We start from the raw sequence: 19,522 nt of genomic DNA, 5'->3' as shown, positions 1-19,522 counted from the left end.
TTATGTATAGGAGCAAATTTCCCCGTGATATTCTGCATTTGACTTTTTTACTCTCTCTCTTCCAGCCGCAGGGGGAAGGAAGGGGGCAGGAACATTTGATCTTCTATTACTTCCTGAAACCTTTCCAAGAGAACCTCTGCAGATTAATTTTGTCCTTGGGTAAAATAAAACGAATGTCCCAAGAGCCACTCTAAAATTTTAAGCCTTCTCCTTCAGGCCTGGTTCAATATCTTAAACTAGTGCAATATTTACTGTGTTATGGAAAGGCTTCTTTCTCGGTCTTTAACGTTTTGATGTTTAAGAAACCTGCTGTTGTCATTATTATCCCCTGAGAAAATAAAGGAAAATCTTTACGGTTATTATTAAAGCCATGTTTTCCTCCAAGAGTAGCAGCAATACCTTGACTTTCCTCGAAGAGTCAATACCTTGACTGCATTTTATCCCTAATGTAAAATAGCGCTTCTCTTACTACAAGTGCAAATCGATCAAGTACCAATTTATTTATCAGAGTTACGCGGATAACAAAAGGAGGTCCTCCAACACTTGGGGAAGATTTTCAGGGCTTCAGGGTTATCAAACCGTCCATTGTTCTTGCGAAGATGTCTTTATTTAGGCGGGCTGTGGGTCACAGGGCCTAGGGCTTGACGTCCTCCACTGACACCCCTACACCCCCCCAAGAACGTCTTCGAAGCACGCATACATTTTCTTGAGTCAACTGTCAAGTCAAACTGCTTTTCCCTCTTAGATCTGGAATCCAGATCGCTCTATCGGCAAAAAGCCCGTTATTAAAGCTAACATTCTTTCTTTGCTGGTCGAAAAATGGGGAAACCACAACCTGCCGGGACAAATTGCAGACAGCGATGTAAAATGCGAGCTGGGTAATATTACTAGTGAGAGTAATGAAAACACAAGAGGGATTTGGGCCAGAATTACGTAAGACTAATAATGATTGTCATAGCGAGAGGTGCCGTAGGGAGTAGAAAGTTTGTAGATTATGTACGCTGTGGTATCACTATTGCGGGGGGCACTCGGGAGAGGAGGAAGCGGGTGAGTGATCGGACTCTCGTCCTTAGCTGTCTCGGGCCGGGACCATTACATCCGCAGATGCATAGCCTGTTCCGTTGTCCTGGTCTTGCCAACTTCAACCAAAACCCAACTCACCTTTCCCCGATGCCCCGAGGCCCCATCGCTCCCACCTTCAGGAACGGCTCCCAGCGCGCAGGCGCCCCCCCGCCCTCTTCCGAAGGCTTAACTCCTGCGCAGGCGCAGCTCCTCCGGCCGGCCTCCGCGCGGCGCCGCGCTTCTCCTGAGAGCTGAGGGAGGCCGCCCTGCGCTTCGCGTATTTTGCCCGGCGACTGCGTCGCGCAGTTTGACGCGCAGATTGCGTCACTTCCGCCCCCTCCCGGGAGGCGGTGCTGGGCCGGTGGCAAGCCCCTGAAGGGAGCCGCAGTAGTACGACGGAAGATGGCGACGAGCGGCGGCGAAGAGGCGGCGGTGCCGCCGTCGGCGGCAGGGGCTCCGGCGACGGGGCCGGACACAACCCCGGGCTGGGAGGTGGCGGTGCGGCCCCTGCTGTCCGCGTCCTATTCCGCCTTCGAGATGAAGGAGTTGCCGCAGCTGGTGGCCTCCGTCATCGAGAGGTACCGGGCGGCGGCCCCGGCGAGGCGGGCGTAGGGAGGGGGAGGGGAGGTCGTGCCGGATCGTCTGGACCCGCTTCCCAGGCCGCCTTCTGCTGCTTGGTGACCCCCGCCCCAGCCGCGGCTTCGGGGCTCCCCGATCCAGGCAGACGAGGGCTTGTTCGGGGCTCCTTCCTTCGGTCCATGTAAATTATCTGTGCCTCGATTTCCCTTCCGAGGAAAACTTTTGAGGACGCCCTCTTGACAGGGCGTGGCCGGAGCCGTTTGGGAGTGACTTTGGGACGCTTTGCGCTCTTAGGGGAATGTCTCCGGGGCTGCCCCCTGTGTTAAGGTCAAAGCACTGATGAGTTTGCATTTCTTGCCCGCACTCATCCCCCTAGCCTGGGCCAGAGCGGAGCCTGGGGTTTAAATTGGAGATGTGCCACATAATTTAATAACGGTCTTTCCGTGGTGCGGTAATCACTGGAGGCACGTGCTGTTTCTGTGACTGAAGCCACTAGTGACCATTGAGGACTTTCTTTTCAGGTTGCACTTAATGTATATTGCTAATGTAACGGTCTTTGGTGAAACCATTTCACTGTTAACCTGAAGTCATTTTCTCGCAGAAACAGTGCCCTCGCTTGCGCGCGCGCTCTCTCACGATGAAATATCTTCAGACTCTTAAAAACGGGGTCATTTATTGGTTTGGTGTTAAATCGTTTTGTCATTTTGTCCGGAGTTCTTAGATCGTGATAGTTGTGTTCATACAATGCCATGATACCGAATGCCTGTCTTTTCCTGACTTAACGTTGCTCAGAGGAGTCTTTCATTGGTTTAATGGTAGACGTGGTTTTAAAGGCAGTCTCACTTTTATTTTACTAGTCAAATCTTACTTCAACAATCTGCAATTGCTGACTGGGTCATTTTAGCTTCTTGCGAACAAGGGTAACAAGGGTATATCGTAATGTTATCCAGAAGGTTAGAAATTGCTATTTATTACTCAAGGGAGGCCCATGACTTGACAAATTGTTTATTGTAGTGCCTCTTGTTAGGTTTGTGATGCTTTGGATGCATTTTTTTAAGTTACAATAAAATATCGGCTGTGTTTGTTAATTTCACAGTTAACTCTACAGATGGATTTTCCTGTGTAATTATTAAGCCAGGAATGTTTTAAAGATATAAACAAGTATCAAGATACTGCTCTCAAGTTATGCGGCCTCTTTTTTAACTGTTTTAAACATTTGGTTCTGCGGTATTTTTCCTGCATTATACTCATCACGTGACTTGTGATGGACAGTGTTCCACTCGAGAATATTTGCTTTTATTTATTTATTTCAAAAGATTTTTATTTTTAAGTAAGCTCTACACCTGTGGGGCTCCAATTCTCAAACCCAAGATCAAGAGTCGCATGCCCCAGTGAGCCAGCCAGACACCCCTGCTTTTATGTTTTTATGGACATGATACCCTCCCATTCATCCGGTATTCCAGATCCATCTTTTTAAAACTATGATGGCTTAGCAACTCTGTCCAGCTTGTAGAAGGAGCCAAAGCCAAATACATCAAACTAGGTTTGAATTTTGCCAAATAAGTGACAGTGCGCTCTCCACCCTGAGGTAATCAAGAGTTGCCTGTGTTTGTAGATACTGGTAAGAACTCTTCACGGTTTAGAAAAGATACCCAAACTAATGGATGTTTAGTAACAAACACTTTTATTGTAAGGCAAGATCCCCGAAGTCTTGGTTCTGGTTTTGTTGCTCAATTCACTTTGAAAGCTGGTTATACGTCCTCTTTAGGCTCTATGAGAGGAATTTGATCCTAGAAAAGTTTTCAGAATACCTGGATTTCAAGTTATTTACAGTAAAAAACAACCAAACATACTAGTGTTCAGTTTGGTATAGAGCAGAGGTTGGCATGCTTTTTTTCTTTTTGTAAAGGGCCAGAGAGTAAATATTTGCAGGCTGTACATTCTCTGTGTGGATTAGTCAACTCGGTCATTGTATAGCAAAAGCAGCCTTACACAATACATAAATGAATGGGTGTGGCTGTGTTCCAAAATCTTATGGACACTAAAATGTGAATTTCATATATTTACCTGTCACAACATAAGTCTTAAAAATTATTTTTCAGCCATATAAAAATTGAAAAAGCATTCTTTTTTTGTTTTAAGATTTTATTTATTTGACAGAGAGACACAGCGAGAGAGGGAACACAAGCAGGGGGAGTGGGAGAGGGAGAAGCAGGCTTCCTGCTGAGCAGGGAGCCCAGTGCGGGGCTCAATCCCAGGACCCTGGGATCATGACCTGAGCCAAAGGCAGACGCTTAACTGACTGAGCCACCCGGACGTCCCAATAAATAAAATCTTTAAAAAAAATGAAATGAGGGTGTCAGAATTGTGGAAGTATTTCTTGAATATAGAGTTAGACGGCCATTGAGTACGGGACCAGGTTAGAGTCAGCACTGTACAGATGCTATGGTGGGCTTTGTTTTGTAGGTAAGGTTTAGGTGCCTAGGCTGCTACTTTACTTCTGGGATTGCTGCTCCCATTTGGGGTTCCCTTTCTATTGTCATGATTGCCATGTTTTTCTCCCTTGCCTCCAGAGACCTGTTTTTCTGTTGCAATCTACTACTCTCTGCTTCCCTTTTAGATGTCTTGGCTCCGTCTTTGCCAGCTCTTCCTTCCTACCTGACAGCCTTCTCATCCACTGAATTCCTCCCTGTTTGACCTTCGGGGATGGTGACTTGCCCTGAGACTCCTCCGTGCTCCACCAATCCACTTGCCATCTCTAGTCTTTCATATCTTTTATAGTTGGAATTGAACTTTGGGTTTGAAGAAAAGGTAGATAACAATTTCTAGGTCTAGATCCTGTTTATTAAGTTTGACTTTGTAACCAAACTATGAAACAAAGGAGGAATAGATTAGCATGGGTAAACTGGGAAGCATACTTTCAAAAATGTCCTTCGATTTTTAAAAGAAAAACATACCTGAGTTTACTTAACAAGAAATTCATTTTCATTTCTACTGCCTTTTGCTAGTATGTCTTCTAATAGTAAGGATTGAAAATCCTTACAGTGCCCTTGCTTTTCCAGACCAGAAGTGGAGCTAGAATTAGCTCAATAGAGCACATGCCATATTTGGGATTAATTAGTATAAGTGCTGAATGCAACCTTATGGTTTAAGGTACCATCAAATACAGAATTTCTTTCTTAACTCTGTGTAAGGGGTGCCTGGGTGGCTTAGTTGGTTGTGTGTCTGCCTTCGGCTCAGGTCATGGTCCCAGGGTGCTGGAATCGAGTCCTGCATCGGGCTCCTTGCTCAGTGGGGAGCCTGCTTCTCCCTCTGCCTGCCGCTCCCCCTGCTTGTTGTGCTTCCCCTCTTTCTCCAACAAATAAATAAAATCTTAAAAAAAAAAAAAAGATTTAACTCTGTGTAAGATATGTTGGTGACCATGATTGTCATTGAACACTTTGACTCTTTGTAGATTACCCCCCAAATAAATAAATAAATAAATAAATAAATAAATAAAAAAAATGCCTCTTTCCCATGAGCCAGTCCTTCCTAGGCTGTCCTGGCCTCCTTAACGATAAATCTCTTTCAGTCTCTGCCTCCTAGGTGTTCGATAAAATTTAGGCGAGAGAGACCTACTTGGGAAGGTGGAAGCTATTAGAAAATCTCTATTAGATAGTGTTCGGTCATTTCCTAAATATCTTGAAAGGGAGAAATGGATACACTAATGTCAGTCTTCTGAATTTACATGCTGTCAGACAGAAGTTCATGACTGACCTACAGGAAAAAAAAGCCGGCCACCAAGTGATAGAGTGTGATTGTGAGATTAGTCCTCATGGCTGGTTAATGTCTTAGTGTCACATTCACCACAAGTTTGTCAAGAGTGAAGGAGGTATCTGAAAGCTTTTAGTTATTTGGTTAGACGTGTGTTACTCTGACATACAGCAGATGTTCACTAAGCATATATTTTTTAATGCTTTTATTCTTTAATTGTATTCATTATGCTTACTTTTTCCTTGATTGTGTCATGAAACAGGCACAGTGGATTCTGTTCTTGGGGGTTTATGACTCTGATGAAGGGAAAGGGGTATGTGGAGTTTCCAATAGTTTAGAAAAAAGATATAAATAGTGTGGTATTTAAGGGGGAGAAGGAAGGTGAATCTGTAATCTTTTATTTTGTCCTCTTGGAGTTCCACCTCTTCCTAAAAAAAAGCAGATATTTCCAGACCTGAGCCAGTTATTTTTTACTTACATGTCAAAATTGGATTTCTGTGACTGGGCTGCGAAGCTGCTGTTTCCCTTTTGTACTCTGCCTCACATTTATTTTGTATGGGATATAAATGTTTCAGATTCCCTGTCTTTCAGCAGTGTTTCAGCCCCAGTGGTGGTGTGGTTGGAATGTTAGAAGAAGCAGAGGTTTGAGGAAGATAGCTTGACCGCCCAGAGGAGGGATATATTTTTACCTATAAGTCTTATTTTCCTTTCTCTAGTTATATTTGCCCTGCATTTCTTCATTCCTTCCCCATTCCTACCTAACTTCTTGCCTTTTGTCCCTTTTTTTTCCAATTTCTTTGCGTCTTATGGTATCTTGGTGTTTTTCAGATTCTTGGGGAATGAGGGTGGTAGCAAGTCTTCATTAGGTGACTCAGACACACTTGTCTCTTTAAAATCAAGAGTTATGGTATTGTCCTTTGGGCCACATGTCTACTCCCTCCTTCAGGTCTTTTCAGATTAATTTCCCCAGGTTTATCCTTAGTTGCCCTAAGCAAACTGTAAGTGGAGCTTGAGAGTGCTCCATTTTTTTGTATGCCAGTGCCCATCTTTTCCCAAAGTACGTTCTTGTTTTTTTATTGGAATGAGGCAGTTGCGCATTTCTAGGGCAGGAAAATCACAAAGGGGCAACATTGAACCAGGCAATTAAATGAGTTTATTCTTGTATTTTGGATGTATTTCATTATCTGAATGGAAATGAAAACAACAGAATCCTTTGGGTGGGCAGTTTTTCTCTTAGTTCTAGTAAGCCCATTCAGCTGAAAAACATGGGGATAAGCCGCTCTGAACTTTTGAAATAAAACAGAGAAGGTAATGACTCAGTAAAAATACATCAAATTACAGGGTGGAAAAACCTTAGAACAATGACTAAGAAAATACAAGGGTGGAAGTGAAGGAACAACTGACTAAGTGTATGAGGTGGAAGTAGGAGATTTAGTAGGGAGTTTTCTACTGAGTAGGATATGACCTTATACCAATATGATGGCCACCAGAAACTGAGTGTTACTTAGTGTTTAAAGGTTTTTGTTTCCTCTTTTTTGTCCATCTGACAAATAGAAATGATCCTTGGTGGTCAGGAAGACCCTTGTACATCATAGATGCTCCATAAATATTTTTTCTTGGTAAAGCAGTTATTCCGAGTTAAGGAACTGATCTTTGATAAATCCCCATTTATCCTAGTAAATCCCCACATAGCAGAGTGTTTGCAATGCCAGACTCTTAAGTGCTATTTGAGGTGATTCATCACTCACACTGGCATCTCCCCAGTGTTGAACTTGTCTTTTGGCTCTTGTGTTGATTTGGCAAGTGGATAGAGTCCTGACTGTGTACATTTCCCTTCCTAGGCTGATACTTTTGGTTGGAGAATTAACTCACTGAGGAAACTGTTTAGCCACAGCCTTCTGTTCTTTCCATTTAATAAGATAGATTTTGTTTTATTTTGTTTTCATTGTCTTCTTGTTTCAGGGTTTGGGAATTAGCATCTGATTTGCTAGAATGACATACATGTATAGCTTTAAGACTTAGTTGGGCTCCACATTTTCACAGAAGAGGGCATTTCCTCAGCTCAAGATAAGGGATATGGTTAAAATCCCTGAATTTGTTGTGATCTAGCTATGTCCTGGTTGGGGGTACGGGGGCGTGGGGAGACAGGAGGACTCTGATACCTGGTGAATTTTGGGTTTTAGCATTGATCAGGTGATTTCTCCCCGAGTTGTTGATTCTTGCATTATGGACTGGTCTTATTTGGTCTTCCAACATGGGTTACGATGACTTGTATTCCCACTAACAGTATTTTGAGTGCTCTGGTCTGCTTCCTTTTTGCCAGCACATGACATTATTAACTTTTGGTCTTTGCCAACCAGTAATAAAGGACAAAATGGCATCCTGTTATGTTTTAACTTGGATTTTAATTCTAAGTGAGTGTGAAAATGTTTCCTACCTGTTAGCCTTTGAAAATCCCTAAGCCTGACACCTTGAGCAAGGTGCTTGCTTTTAATTTGCTAAGTTTCACTTTCTCGATCTTGAACATAGGGATGGTTACAGTGCCTCCCAAGTGCTCTAAGGATTAAGTATGATAATGCCTGTAAAGGGGTAGGGCATCTGGCGGATAAGAAGCACTAAATAAATGCTAGTTGAATTATTTTCTTTGCAGTGAATCTGAAATCCTGCACCACGAGAAGCAGTATGAGCCCTTCTACTCCTCTTTTGTTGCACTTTCCACGCACTATATTACAACAGTTTGCAGCCTCAGTGAGTATTCCACTCTTTTCACTCCCTTCTGAGGGCTTGGGGATGGGGGGTGGTTGTGTCTCGTCTTTGTAGGGTGTCTGAACAGGTTGTTAATGAAGTCTGTATTTTAACACTCCTAACCTGTTCACCCAACAGTAGAGACCACTATCAGTTTGATAAGGCTCTGGAAGTTCCTTTACTTAGACCAACCAAGAGGGATTTAAAAAGTACTTGGTTTGGATGTCTGCTTCGTAACCCCATTATGTTAACTTGTACCTTCTTAATCAGAAGCATTTTATGGTTTCATACATGTAATTACTAATGTGTTAATTTTGGGGGGTTGAGGGGGATGGGCGGATACTGACCTGAGGTTCAGGGCCACTCATGAAGGCTCTATTCCCTTATTTGGTTTTGGTGAGAAAGTAAATTCTCCTTTTGTATTCTCTGGTATGTCCAGGGATTTCAAATTTCAGTTATCATCTTTTAACCTTTTCTTTTTTTTACCCCTTATTTTCCACTATTTCTGAATTTTTGTGTTTTACTTGTTTAAAAAATCCTAACTCAGAGAGTTCTGAAGAATTCTAATTATTTGTTTATTTAAATAGTTTGCTAAGCAAGTAAATGAAAGGAAGCCATAGGGTTGCTGGATAACCATCATGTGCAGTGCTGTTTATTATAGGCACTGGCTGCTGATGGAGGAATCACTTTTAGCTTGAAGAAATTTTGTGTAGGAAGCCTCTTGTAAAGGCATTTAGAACCTGTGGGAAAGGAGAGGTATTATATTCTAATAGTTAAGAGCCAGACTTCCTGGATTTGATTCTAGCCCTGTGACTTTGGGCAAAGTCATTTAACCCTCTCTGTGGTATAATTTCCCTGTACGAAAAGGAAGGGGTGGGGGTAACAATATCTACCTCAGAACGTTGGTTTAAGGATTAAGTGGGTTAATATATTTGAAGTGCTTCGTACTTACTGTGTTGTATTTCCTATTATAATGAATTTCCCGTAAATGTAAGATAGATTGATGTAGTAGCAGTGTATGGTTATCAGTGCCAGGATGCCTTTGTTTGACCCTTGGATTGTTGGTTCTGAATGATTGTTGTCATGGAATGGTGCTGGCAATGCTGGACACACGGAGCTTGGGAGTTGTCTGGTTAGATGTACTGACCGTGAGGCTGACTAAGGCTGTGGCGGTCTGAGGTTAAGTGAAACCCATTCCTTTCTCAGTTCCCCGGAACCAGCTTCAGTCGGTAGCAGCGGCCTGTAAAGTCCTGATCGAGTTTTCTCTCCTGCGTCTGGAGAACCCAGATGAGGCCTGTGCCGTGTCCCAGGTGAGAGTGATGGGCTCATCTGTGTCCCTTATTTTGAGGTAGGACTGTGACAGACTAGTGGAATGATGATGGAGAGGGGTGGCATAGAGCAGGGGTTGGTGAACTTTTCCTGTAACAGGCCAGATAGTGAACAATTTGCTGACCATTTGGTTCCTGTTGAAACTAGTCTCTATTTTTTAAACTCTGCTTTTGTAGTATGAAAGCAGCCACAGACAATACATAAATGAACAAGTGTAGCTGTGGTCCAGTAAACTTTATTTACAAAAGCAGGCAGTGGGCTGAATTGGAGCTGTGGTTCGCCAGCCTCTGGTTTAGAGGACTACAGAGGCTTTTGCAAGGATTGCAAACTTCCACGTTTCCAGGGGTCAGGCAAGTAACATAAAATGGGTGAAGTGTGCCAGTTGAAAAGGGTGCCTGACCCAGCTATAAAGTAAAGGCCAATCACCATGTAGCTCCAGCTGATTGTTGGCGGGGGGCGGTGGAGACTCATTTGCTGTGTCTTGTGAATTACTGTGAAAGATAAGAAATCTGGATTTGTATGTTGAACCTTCCATGTTTTAAAAAGTTACCTATAACTTCAAATGAAAAAAATAAAAATCCAACAACACTGTGAGCATAATAAGACAAATTTGCAAGCCAGGTACGGTCTGAGGACCATCAACTTGTGATCTCTTCCTTTAGCGTTTTCCCTAATTTCAGTTCGTGATACGAACCTAAATTTGGCCCTGTGCCAGTGAAAAGTCCCAAAATAGTAGTATCTTCTGAAAGACACATTTGAATTTGTTTTCTTTTCAGAAACACTTGATTCTCCTCATCAAGGGCCTGTGCACTGGCTGTAGCCGACTAGACAGGACTGAAATTATCACGTTTACAGCAATGATGAAATCAGCCAAGCTGCCACAAACAGTGAAGACACTCTCAGATGGTGAGCCTTCATTTGCCAGACCTACTTCTTTGGCTACTTCCCTGGCCAACTTTTTCCTGCTTTGGCTTCTACTGGCACTCTGCTCATCCCTGTTTTTGGTTTTATATTTACAGTGGAAGATCAGAAAGAGCTGGCCTCACCAGTAAGCCCAGAGCTGAGGCAGAAGGAGGTACAGATGAATTTTTTGAACAGTTGACGTCAGTTTTCAACCCTAGAACTGTAGCATCACCACCCGTAGGTCCACAGACTCGGTGAGTTACTCCAGCCAAATGCCTCATCCCTTGGAGGTTTTGAGATGATAATACTAGAAAAAGTAACAAATGTATCTTAACATTTATGATGTAAAATGATGTATGTGCCTAGGGTAGGAAGAAATAGAAGAATACAAACAAACAAAAAGCAAAACTTCCCCTAACTTTCTGTCCACCGTTGATATTCTTTTGATGCTCATTCTTCTAAAATTTCTCAATGCATATAAACAGATATAAAGAACATGTACACTTTTTTATAAAAGACATCACACTCTCTATTAGTTGTAGAATATATATATCTTCAAGCTATGTATTTTTCTCCTCCTCTTAGGACGATAACTTGTATTTTCCCTAACATTAGAGAGGGAGTCCCCCCTCATTACCTGGGAAGTCTGAAGAGTATCCATAGAACTTCTGCTTCGTTTGGACACTTGCTTAGATTCTGAACTGCAGGGCAGCAGTTGGTAGGTGATGGTATCATGATAGGCCTTTTGCATCCTTTGTTTCTCTTTAGGCTGAAGGAGAAAATGATGAGCAGTCATCCACAGATCAAGCCTCTGCTATCAAAACCAAGAATGTGTTTATAGCTCAGAATGTGGCTAGTCTTCAAGAGCTTGGTAAGACTCTTAACTGTCGTCACAGAGCTGGTTTCTCTGCTTTCAAAAATTCCGTAAGTGGAAAAGAATCAAGCCCGTTTGTAAGGTCGAGCCTTGTCATTAATGCAGGTGGCTCAGAGAAGCTACTGCGTGTGTGTTTGAACCTGCCCTATTTCCTGCGCTACATCAATCGGTTTCAAGATGCAGTGTTGGCCAATTCTTTCTTCATCATGCCGGCCACAGTAGCAGATGCCACTGCTGTTCGCAATGGGTAAGGTGCTCCAGGGTGTGTGTGCTTTACCTTCTAATGCTGCTCTCAAAAAGAGAGAAACTGGATAGTTTATGGCATGCCGACTTTCTTTAATTATCAGATTATAGAAGCAAGGGATTCAGAGAGATGCTTTGGTTAACCTCCTTCTCTGTCATGTTCTAGTTTTCATTCACTGGTGATTGATGTAACCATGGCATTGGATACCCTTTCTCTACCTGTGTTGGAACCTCTCAATCCTTCTCGTCTACAAGATGTGACAGTCCTCAGCCTAAGTTGTCTGTATGCAGGTGAGAGGTTATGATGTCTGATCTCATTTTCTCGGTTAAGCACAAGTATACTTTCTGGAAACCATGAGATCCTCCTGAGTGCTCTGCTCTCTCCCCCCTTACTTGGGCCCTTATCCCCGAGGATCATCTGATGGCTCATCTAGATGAAATGAGGTCTCCATTGGAATCTTGAGAATGATCCCATTGTTCCACAGCTGGTGGCACATTATATGCATATTTGCTTTCATAGTATGTGCAAATAGTAAATTATCTACTGTATGAAAAGCAAAATGCCAAGGGCTGTTGGGATATTGAGATAAACAATATGTAATCCATGCCCTCAAGGAGAACAGTTAGGACCACATGGAGTGATACACAACAGGAGATGATAAAGGCAATAAGAGAAGTGTAGAGTAGTTGGGTTCACAAAGAAGGGAGAGATGGAGTCTTGCTGTGGGAGCACATCTGAGGAAGCCTTCACGGAACAGGTGGTATCTGTTTATATTGGTAAATACAACAGATGTTATTCTTCATGCTCCCACAAAATCCCCTTTCTTCCTGTTGCTCATGCTGCCTTGAGAGTGGGGACTGACAGCTGCTGTTTACTCTCTTTTAAATTATTATGACAGTGACTTTTTAACCCAATTCACTGATCCTTGGTTTTAAATAACTGTAGTCCTGGTATGTCTTGGAAGATACAACAATTTCTGATGTTTACTTGGCTCTCTAAGTGAGGATTTGAACCCCCTTTGGCAACCTAACCTGGGGAGCACCAAGAAAATTGCTGAGGTTGATCATCTCCCTACATTCTTTTAATAGCTTTATTTTGAACATCTGGGATATAGGGATAGAAAGAGGAAGGCACTTTTAATTGGGTAAAGCAGTAGTAATGAAGGAGTTCTGTTGATGTACCTATAGGGAAGGTAGGATTGCAACTTGGCTATCCCGAGGAAGAGGCAGAAGCAGGACTCAAAGTATCCTAGAGTTTGGGGGAACATACTGTGTAAGTGTGTGTGGAGGGAAGGGGTGAGGGGAGAGGATATGTGATGAGTGGGTATTGTACAGCCGGAGAGAAAGGAGGACACAGTCACAGAGGTCTTGAGATGCAGTCTAAGTCATTTGGACCATGTCCTGTAGACAGTAGAAACCACTGAAAATTCTGAGCTATATTCAAACAGCAATGTACAGGATATTTTGGTGTGGGGAAATTTGGAGGCAGGAAGCTTTTTTAGGAGGATTTTTTTTGTAGTCATTCAAGCGAGACACCGTAAGAGCCTGAGCTAGGGCAGCAGCAGTGGGAAGAGAAAGCTAAAGATGCATGGGAAATGTGTTTTCCCTCAGGCCCATCTCCAGTGCTTACTACCTCATCCTCTGCCTTTGATTTTTGCAGTTTTTAAGTTGGGGTTTTTAATTTTTAGGGAATTTCTTGAATATCCACATGGCTCTCAGTGTACTTAGTCAATATTGGTTAAAGAGTCCTCAAAATTTTTTAGTTGATTAAAGATCCCAGATTTGGGTTGTTGAAATTTGATGGCCTGGGATTTGACGTAAAGACAGGGATTTGGCCTTAGTGTCTTTGAGGAATACCAAACATGGAATGTTTTTCCCCACAATCTTGGAAAAATAGGAAAACATTTTGTGATGTTTTAAAGTTAATAGATTTTGTTTTTAAAGCAGTTTTAGGTTTACAGAGAAGTTGAGCAGGTTATACAGAGTTCCCACCTACCCTCTCTCCCCAGTACCCTGTTTCCTTTATTATTCACATATTGCATTACTATGGTACGTTTGTTATAATTGATGAACCAGGATTTGATACACTATTATCTGAAGTCCGTTGTTTTTTTTTTGAAGTCCATTGTTTACATCAGGTTTCCTCTGTGTTAGACAGTTCTGTGGGTTTTGACAAATGTATAATGCCCTCTGTTCATCATCACTATGACACAAGGTAGTTTCACTGCTCTGAAGTCCTACGTGCTCCACCTAGTAATCCCACTCTCCCTACCCTCACCCCCAGAAACCACTGATCTTTTTACTGTCTCCATGGTTTTAACTTTTCCAGAGTGCCCTAAAGTTGGAATCAGTTATATAGTATGTCGCATTTTCAGACTGGCTGCTTCTGCTTGGAGTGCGCATTTAAGTTTCCTCCCTGATTTTTTATGACTTGATCACTCGCCTTTTTTTTATTGCTGAATAATATTCTTTGTATGGGAGTGCCGTAGTTTGTGGTACATCCACCTGTTGAAGAGCATCTCAGTTGCTTCTCATTGTTGGCAGTTAAGGAAAAAGCTACAGTAAGTACTCGTGTGCAGGTTTTGATGTGGATGCAGGTGTTCAGCTCATTCAGATAAATACTTTGGAGTGTGATTGCTGGACCAGATGGTAACACTATCTAGTCTTGCTCTTGTGGACATTACTCTCAGTTGTCAAATCATGGAATGGTTTGGGGGTGGGTTGTGTTTTCTTTCTCTGTTTTGGTGGACTCCTGGGACTGTGCCATGATTGGAATCTGTGCATCTTCTCCCCTCTTCCCCCCAGGTGTGAGTGTGGCAACTTGCATGGCCATCCTGCATGTGGGTAGTGCCCAGCAGGTGCGGACAGGGTCCACAAGCTCCAAAGAAGAGGACTATGAGAGCGATGCGGCTACGATTGTCCAGAAATGTGTAAGCTGGGTCCCTTGGCCTTGGGGGCCTCTGTCGTTCAGTGAGGAAATAGTGCCAGGTCCACTCTCTTCCCAGGGAGAGGAAAGGATGTGGAGTCTTTTCCATCCCTTCCCCTTGGTAGCAGGTCTAAGAGGTGGGCATTCACATGGTTGGCTCTGTGGAAGGCACCGCGTCTTTGTGGTGGCAGTGGACCTTGTGAAAGATGAGTCACTCAGTCTGCACGTGTACTGAGGGCTTGCTGTGTGCATCAGTGCACTTTGAGCGGAGACCTACAGTACACGAGATAGTCTCTGAGAATGGTGAGTGTGTAGGACGAGTCCCTGTTTTGTACCATGATCTGATGGGGGCCTGGCTGTGTTGCTTTAGATGGTGTGTGGGGGACATCTCTGAGAAGGTGACCTGTGAGCTGAATGTAATGAGGAGTCAGCATCATGTAAAGGTCAAGGAAAGTGTGATGGAATCCTATCTTAGAAAGTGCCATGAGGATATTTAATTTCTTCAAGTGAAATTAATTTGGGTGGGATTAAGGTTTGTAATGAAGTAGGTCAGCTTGCTCAGATTTTTGTGTATGTTTGATGTTGGACAGCTTGAAATCTATGACATGATTGGACAAGCAATCAGCAATTCCCGGCGGGCTGGTGGAGAGGTAAGAAGGATGTCTCTGCTACATTCCTGTTTCATAGCTCGTAAGATCTCTGCGTTCATACTTTTCTTTTGTGCTTTTTCAACAGCACTATCAGAACTTCCAATTGCTGGGTGCCTGGTGTTTGTTAAACAGCCTTTTCCTCATATTGAACCTCAGTCCTACTGCCTTGGCTGATAAGGGGAAAGAGAAAGACCCCCTGGCTGCACTCCGAGTCAGAGACATCCTTTCTCGTACAAAAGAGGGAGTGGGCTCTCCTAAACTGGGACCTGGGAAAGGGTATGTGTCTACTCGATTGCTACTCATGTTTTGTTTTGTGTCCCTGCCATTTTATGTTGATGGGGAGCTAGGGTTACCCCTCTCATCTTCACATCAGTAGAACAATTTGCCTGCATACCTGGTTAAATTTAACAACTAAGGTGACGATCATAGTCCCTTATGCCTACATCATAGCTGTGTGACTTTGGACAGATTGCTCATTTTTTCTGAGCTTGTTTGCTTATCTCTAAAGGGGAAAATGTGTAATACATCTTTCAGGGTTTTAATGAGGTTCAAATCAGAAAATAAATGCTTCTGTTTTGTAAATGGGCTGGTATGACTTGCATTTAATTACTTTACTTGCATGTTTAACCTGTAAGGAGGATTCTGTCAGTTGCTCCTGGCTTGCTTCCTTAAAACATTTGCTACCGTTCTGACGAAGTCTGGACAGTAAGCCCTGCTTGCTTGGAGAGGAGTTAGAGATTAGGACTTCCATGTGGTTTGAGGTTTTATTTTCTAAGCCCAGGCATTTCTAGATTTTATTCATTCAGTCCCTACCATGTGCTGGGCTCTCTCCAGGCATGAGGATGTAGCACTATTCAAAGCAATGTCTGTGCTTTTATGGAGCTTACTTTCTCATTGGAGCAACTAATAAGTTCATGATGGATTCTCATATGAGTGTTGTGAAGAAAAATAAGCCAGAGCCAGGGGCTAGAGAGTGACAGGGGCTGTTATTTTAATTAGGATGGTGAGGAATGGGCTCTAAAGATAAGATGGAGAGAATATATGTGAGGTGACAGAGGGAGCCATTGAAATTTTGGGGGAAGAATTGTTCAGGTTTGAAGGTAGAGGTATGATTGGCGTTTTTAAGGATCAGCAAAGTTGGTGTGGCTGGTTGGAGCCCTCGGGAAGGGAGAGTAGTAGAAAGTTAGGTCAGAGAGGTAGCTAGGGGCCAGATCTCCAGGGCCAGGAGAAAAAAACCTCCAGGGTTAATTTGTAAGTGGTGGAGGGTGTTCCCCAGGGGAGTGATCTGTTCTGATTCATTAGTTATTAGTGAGCCGATACCCCAGCTGCTTTGAGGAGAATAGATTGCAGGGTGTAAGGCAGGAAGGAGGGCGAGTAGTTGGGAAGCTAATGCATTATTCCAAACAAGAGATGAAGGGACTTGGAATAGGGTGCCGGTGGGAAAGGCAGAGAGAAGAGGTCAAAGCAGCATGTGTTTGGAAGGTACAGCTGACAGGATTTGCTGATGGCTTGGATAGTGAGTGTGAAAGATAGGACATCACAATTTTTTGGCATGAGCAACTGGGTTGTATAATTTATGGAGACGGAACACTGGCTTAGGGCTTGGGTGGCAGGAAGGGGAAGAAGTATAGAATTTCGTCTTCGCCATGCTGAGTTTGAGGTGATGTCAAACTTTTCTCTATGTGAGATGTTGAGTAGGCAGTTGGTATGGGCGTCTGGAGTTCCAGGAGGAAGTCAAATTCTGGACCTCATTCAACAGATAATATTCACTGAGTATCTTCTCTGTCCCAGGCTCTGTGTCAGTTCTGGAGTGCTGTGATTGTACCAAAAAAAAAGACACATTTCCGAGAGACCTGAAGAAATATGTCAAATTGTGTCTAGAGAGTATTCTAATAAGAGTACTTGGCCTAGTCAGAGAAATCAAGGCAGGCTTCCTTGAGGAAGTGTTACATGAGCTGAAAATTGAAATAGATGTTAGGATGGTAGATAGTAGATACCAGGCACAGAAGAGAGGTAAGCGTGTTCCAGAGAGAACAGTAGTTATGATTTTGTGAGTTTCTGTCTTCACGCTTGGCACCGTAGCAGGAAACGGGAGGATGCTAAAAGGTCTATCCTTCAAAGTAGCAGTTACATTTAAAAAATGGCTCTTGTTGGGACGCCTGGGTGGCTCAGTTGTTAAGCGTCTGCCTTCGGCTCAGGTCATGATCCCAGGGTCCCTTCGCTCTCTCCCTCTGCCTGCTGCTCCCCTGCTTGTGCTCTGTCAAAGAAATAAAATCTTTAAAAAAAAAAATGGCTCTTGTTTCTTGACCTTTAAAAGGAAAACCTGTACCTTGTATAAGTTACAAATCATAAGAAAGAGGAAAATAAGTCATCCCAGATTCTACCACCCAAATCGGTAAACATTCTTCCAGACATTTTTTGGTGCACGTATGTAAGTGTGTATGTTTACAGAACAGGATCGCCGTTAGAAATATTGTTGATAACTTTTCAGTGGTGCTGTTTTGGATTCACTGTGAGTGTTTAATGGCTGGCGGTTTTCCACCATATAAACATGCCGTTGTTAACTAATTACCCTATTGAAACACTTATTTAGGCTATATTAAAATTTCTTGTTGTGATAAACTGTGCTTTGATAAATCTTCCTAAATGTAAATCTTTGTGAACTTGTTTAATTATCCCCTTGGGGTAAATTCCCGGAAGTATGATTGTTAGGACAAAGGGTACACTTATGTAAAAATTTGCAGTGTTTCGTTAGACTGTTCTGATTGTACTCTCACTAGCTGTGTGTGCACGTGCCCATTTCTCCCGGTCCTCTGACAGCAGCTGTCATTAATCTTCACATTTTTCTAATCTTAAAGGAGAAAGATGGTATTACATCGCTCCTAATCATATTTCTTTGTGAGTACGACTGTAACTACCTGTGTCTTTTGTCCCAGTTTTCTCTTTGGTATTTGTCCTTTTTTCTTACTGACGGACATGAGCTCTTTATATATTAGGTATACTAATTCTTTGTCCTGTGGTTATTTGGACCGAAAGAAAGTTTTACTCACATTTAATGTGTAAAACTTTGTTTTTATTCTCTGGTTTGTGATCAGATATTTTATAGAAGTTGGTGATTTTTACCTTTTTTCTTCTCAGAAGAATGGCTTTTTTTTTTTCCTTAATTGATGAGCGGTTTCTTATAAAAGGCTATGACTCTGGAACAGCCAGCTGAAAGAGATGCGTAGGGCAAGGTGCGGGGAGAGAACGTGGAGCATCCCTGCCCTCTGACATGTTCTGCTCTCTCATCTCCCTGTATTTGTCAACCTAGAAGCTTTCTGAAAAGAATGACTTTTATTATTTTTTTAATTTTAAATTTTTTTGAAGATTTATTTATTTGATAGAGAGTACAAGCAGGAGGAGTGGCAGGCAGAAGGAGAGGGAGAAGCAGGCTCCCTGCTAAGCAGGGAGCCTGATGTGGGGCTCAATCCCAGGACCCTGGGATCGTGACCTGAGCCAAAGGCAGATGCTTAACCCACTGAGCCACCCAGGTGCCGCAAAAGAATGACTTTTATAAAAAGTTCAACTAACCTTTGAATGTCAGCATCTTTCACGTCAACCAGTAGATTCGAACTAATAGTTTGAATTCCAGAATGCCATGTGTTTGGAAGACTTTGTTGTAGTTCTGGAGTTCTTAACCTGAAGCCTGTGGATCCTGAGGCAGGATGTGAGTGGGCTTCAGGGAGATGAAGCTTTTGAAATTACATGCAGATATTGTGTGTGCATTTTTTTTTTCCTTCTGGGGAAAGGTCCATAGATTCTGAAAGGGGTCTAGGCCCCGAATGGTAAGATCCCCTGTTTTTGAGGTTTTAATTTGTTGTGTTTACTGTTTTGTGTAGGCACCAGGGATTTGGGGTGCTCTCAGTAATATTGGCAAACCATGCTGTCAAGCTGTTAAGCTCTCTCTTTCAAGACCTGCAAGTGGAAGCTCTGCACAAGGTGAGGGCTCGTGCTTGGGGTCAGCATCTTCATTGCTGGTTTCACTTCTGGGGAAGCTACCTTGAACCATCTGCTCCTGTTGTTCCTTCCTGCTCAGTTGGAAGACATGAATTCTCTTTTGCTATGGTTCCCTTCAGGGCTGGGAGACAGATGGTCCCCCTGCGGTCCTGAGCATTATGGCCCAGAGCACCTCCATCCAGAGGATCCAGCGGCTGATTGACTCTGTCCCACTGACGAACCTGCTGTTGACATTGCTCTCAACCTCCTACAGAAAGGTGGGTGGTGTCACACCGCTGAGAATTGGGAGGATTTTATATAACCCTTTCAAAGTGAATAAGATTGTATACTGTGACCTTTATAAATTCAAAAGTTGTGGTAGTGGTTTTGAAGATGAGCAGAATTCTTGAATGATTGCACAGATTTGAATCTGTTGATTGCAGTGTTGTGACATGTATGGCTGCTTGGTGCTTTGTGACAGTT

At 43.0% G+C, this 19,522-nt stretch overlaps 1 protein-coding gene across 1 annotated transcript in view; it reads left to right on the top strand.

Annotated features, from left to right (window-relative positions):
* Positions 1 to 1,464: 1,464 nt before the first annotated feature.
* Positions 1,465 to 19,522, top strand: part of UBR4 (ubiquitin protein ligase E3 component n-recognin 4) — a 128,610-nt gene continuing 110,552 nt past the window's right edge. The window contains exons 1-12 of the mRNA XM_035726986.1: positions 1,465 to 1,640; positions 8,045 to 8,142; positions 9,346 to 9,449; positions 10,590 to 10,625; positions 11,140 to 11,242; positions 11,351 to 11,492; positions 11,655 to 11,779; positions 14,294 to 14,418; positions 15,005 to 15,064; positions 15,150 to 15,340; positions 18,943 to 19,042; positions 19,180 to 19,317. Of these exons, the coding sequence (XP_035582879.1) occupies positions 1,465 to 1,640; positions 8,045 to 8,142; positions 9,346 to 9,449; positions 10,590 to 10,625; positions 11,140 to 11,242; positions 11,351 to 11,492; positions 11,655 to 11,779; positions 14,294 to 14,418; positions 15,005 to 15,064; positions 15,150 to 15,340; positions 18,943 to 19,042; positions 19,180 to 19,317 (1,398 nt within the window). The remainder of the gene's footprint in view (positions 1,641 to 8,044; positions 8,143 to 9,345; positions 9,450 to 10,589; positions 10,626 to 11,139; positions 11,243 to 11,350; positions 11,493 to 11,654; positions 11,780 to 14,293; positions 14,419 to 15,004; positions 15,065 to 15,149; positions 15,341 to 18,942; positions 19,043 to 19,179; positions 19,318 to 19,522) is intronic.

The sequence above is a fragment of the Zalophus californianus genome, chromosome 4 (genome assembly GCF_009762305.2).
Source record: "Zalophus californianus isolate mZalCal1 chromosome 4, mZalCal1.pri.v2, whole genome shotgun sequence".
Classification (NCBI taxonomy): domain Eukaryota; kingdom Metazoa; phylum Chordata; class Mammalia; order Carnivora; family Otariidae; genus Zalophus; species Zalophus californianus.
The sequence above is the reverse complement of the archived record's forward strand: the minus strand, read 5'-3'. Positions and strand labels throughout refer to the sequence as shown.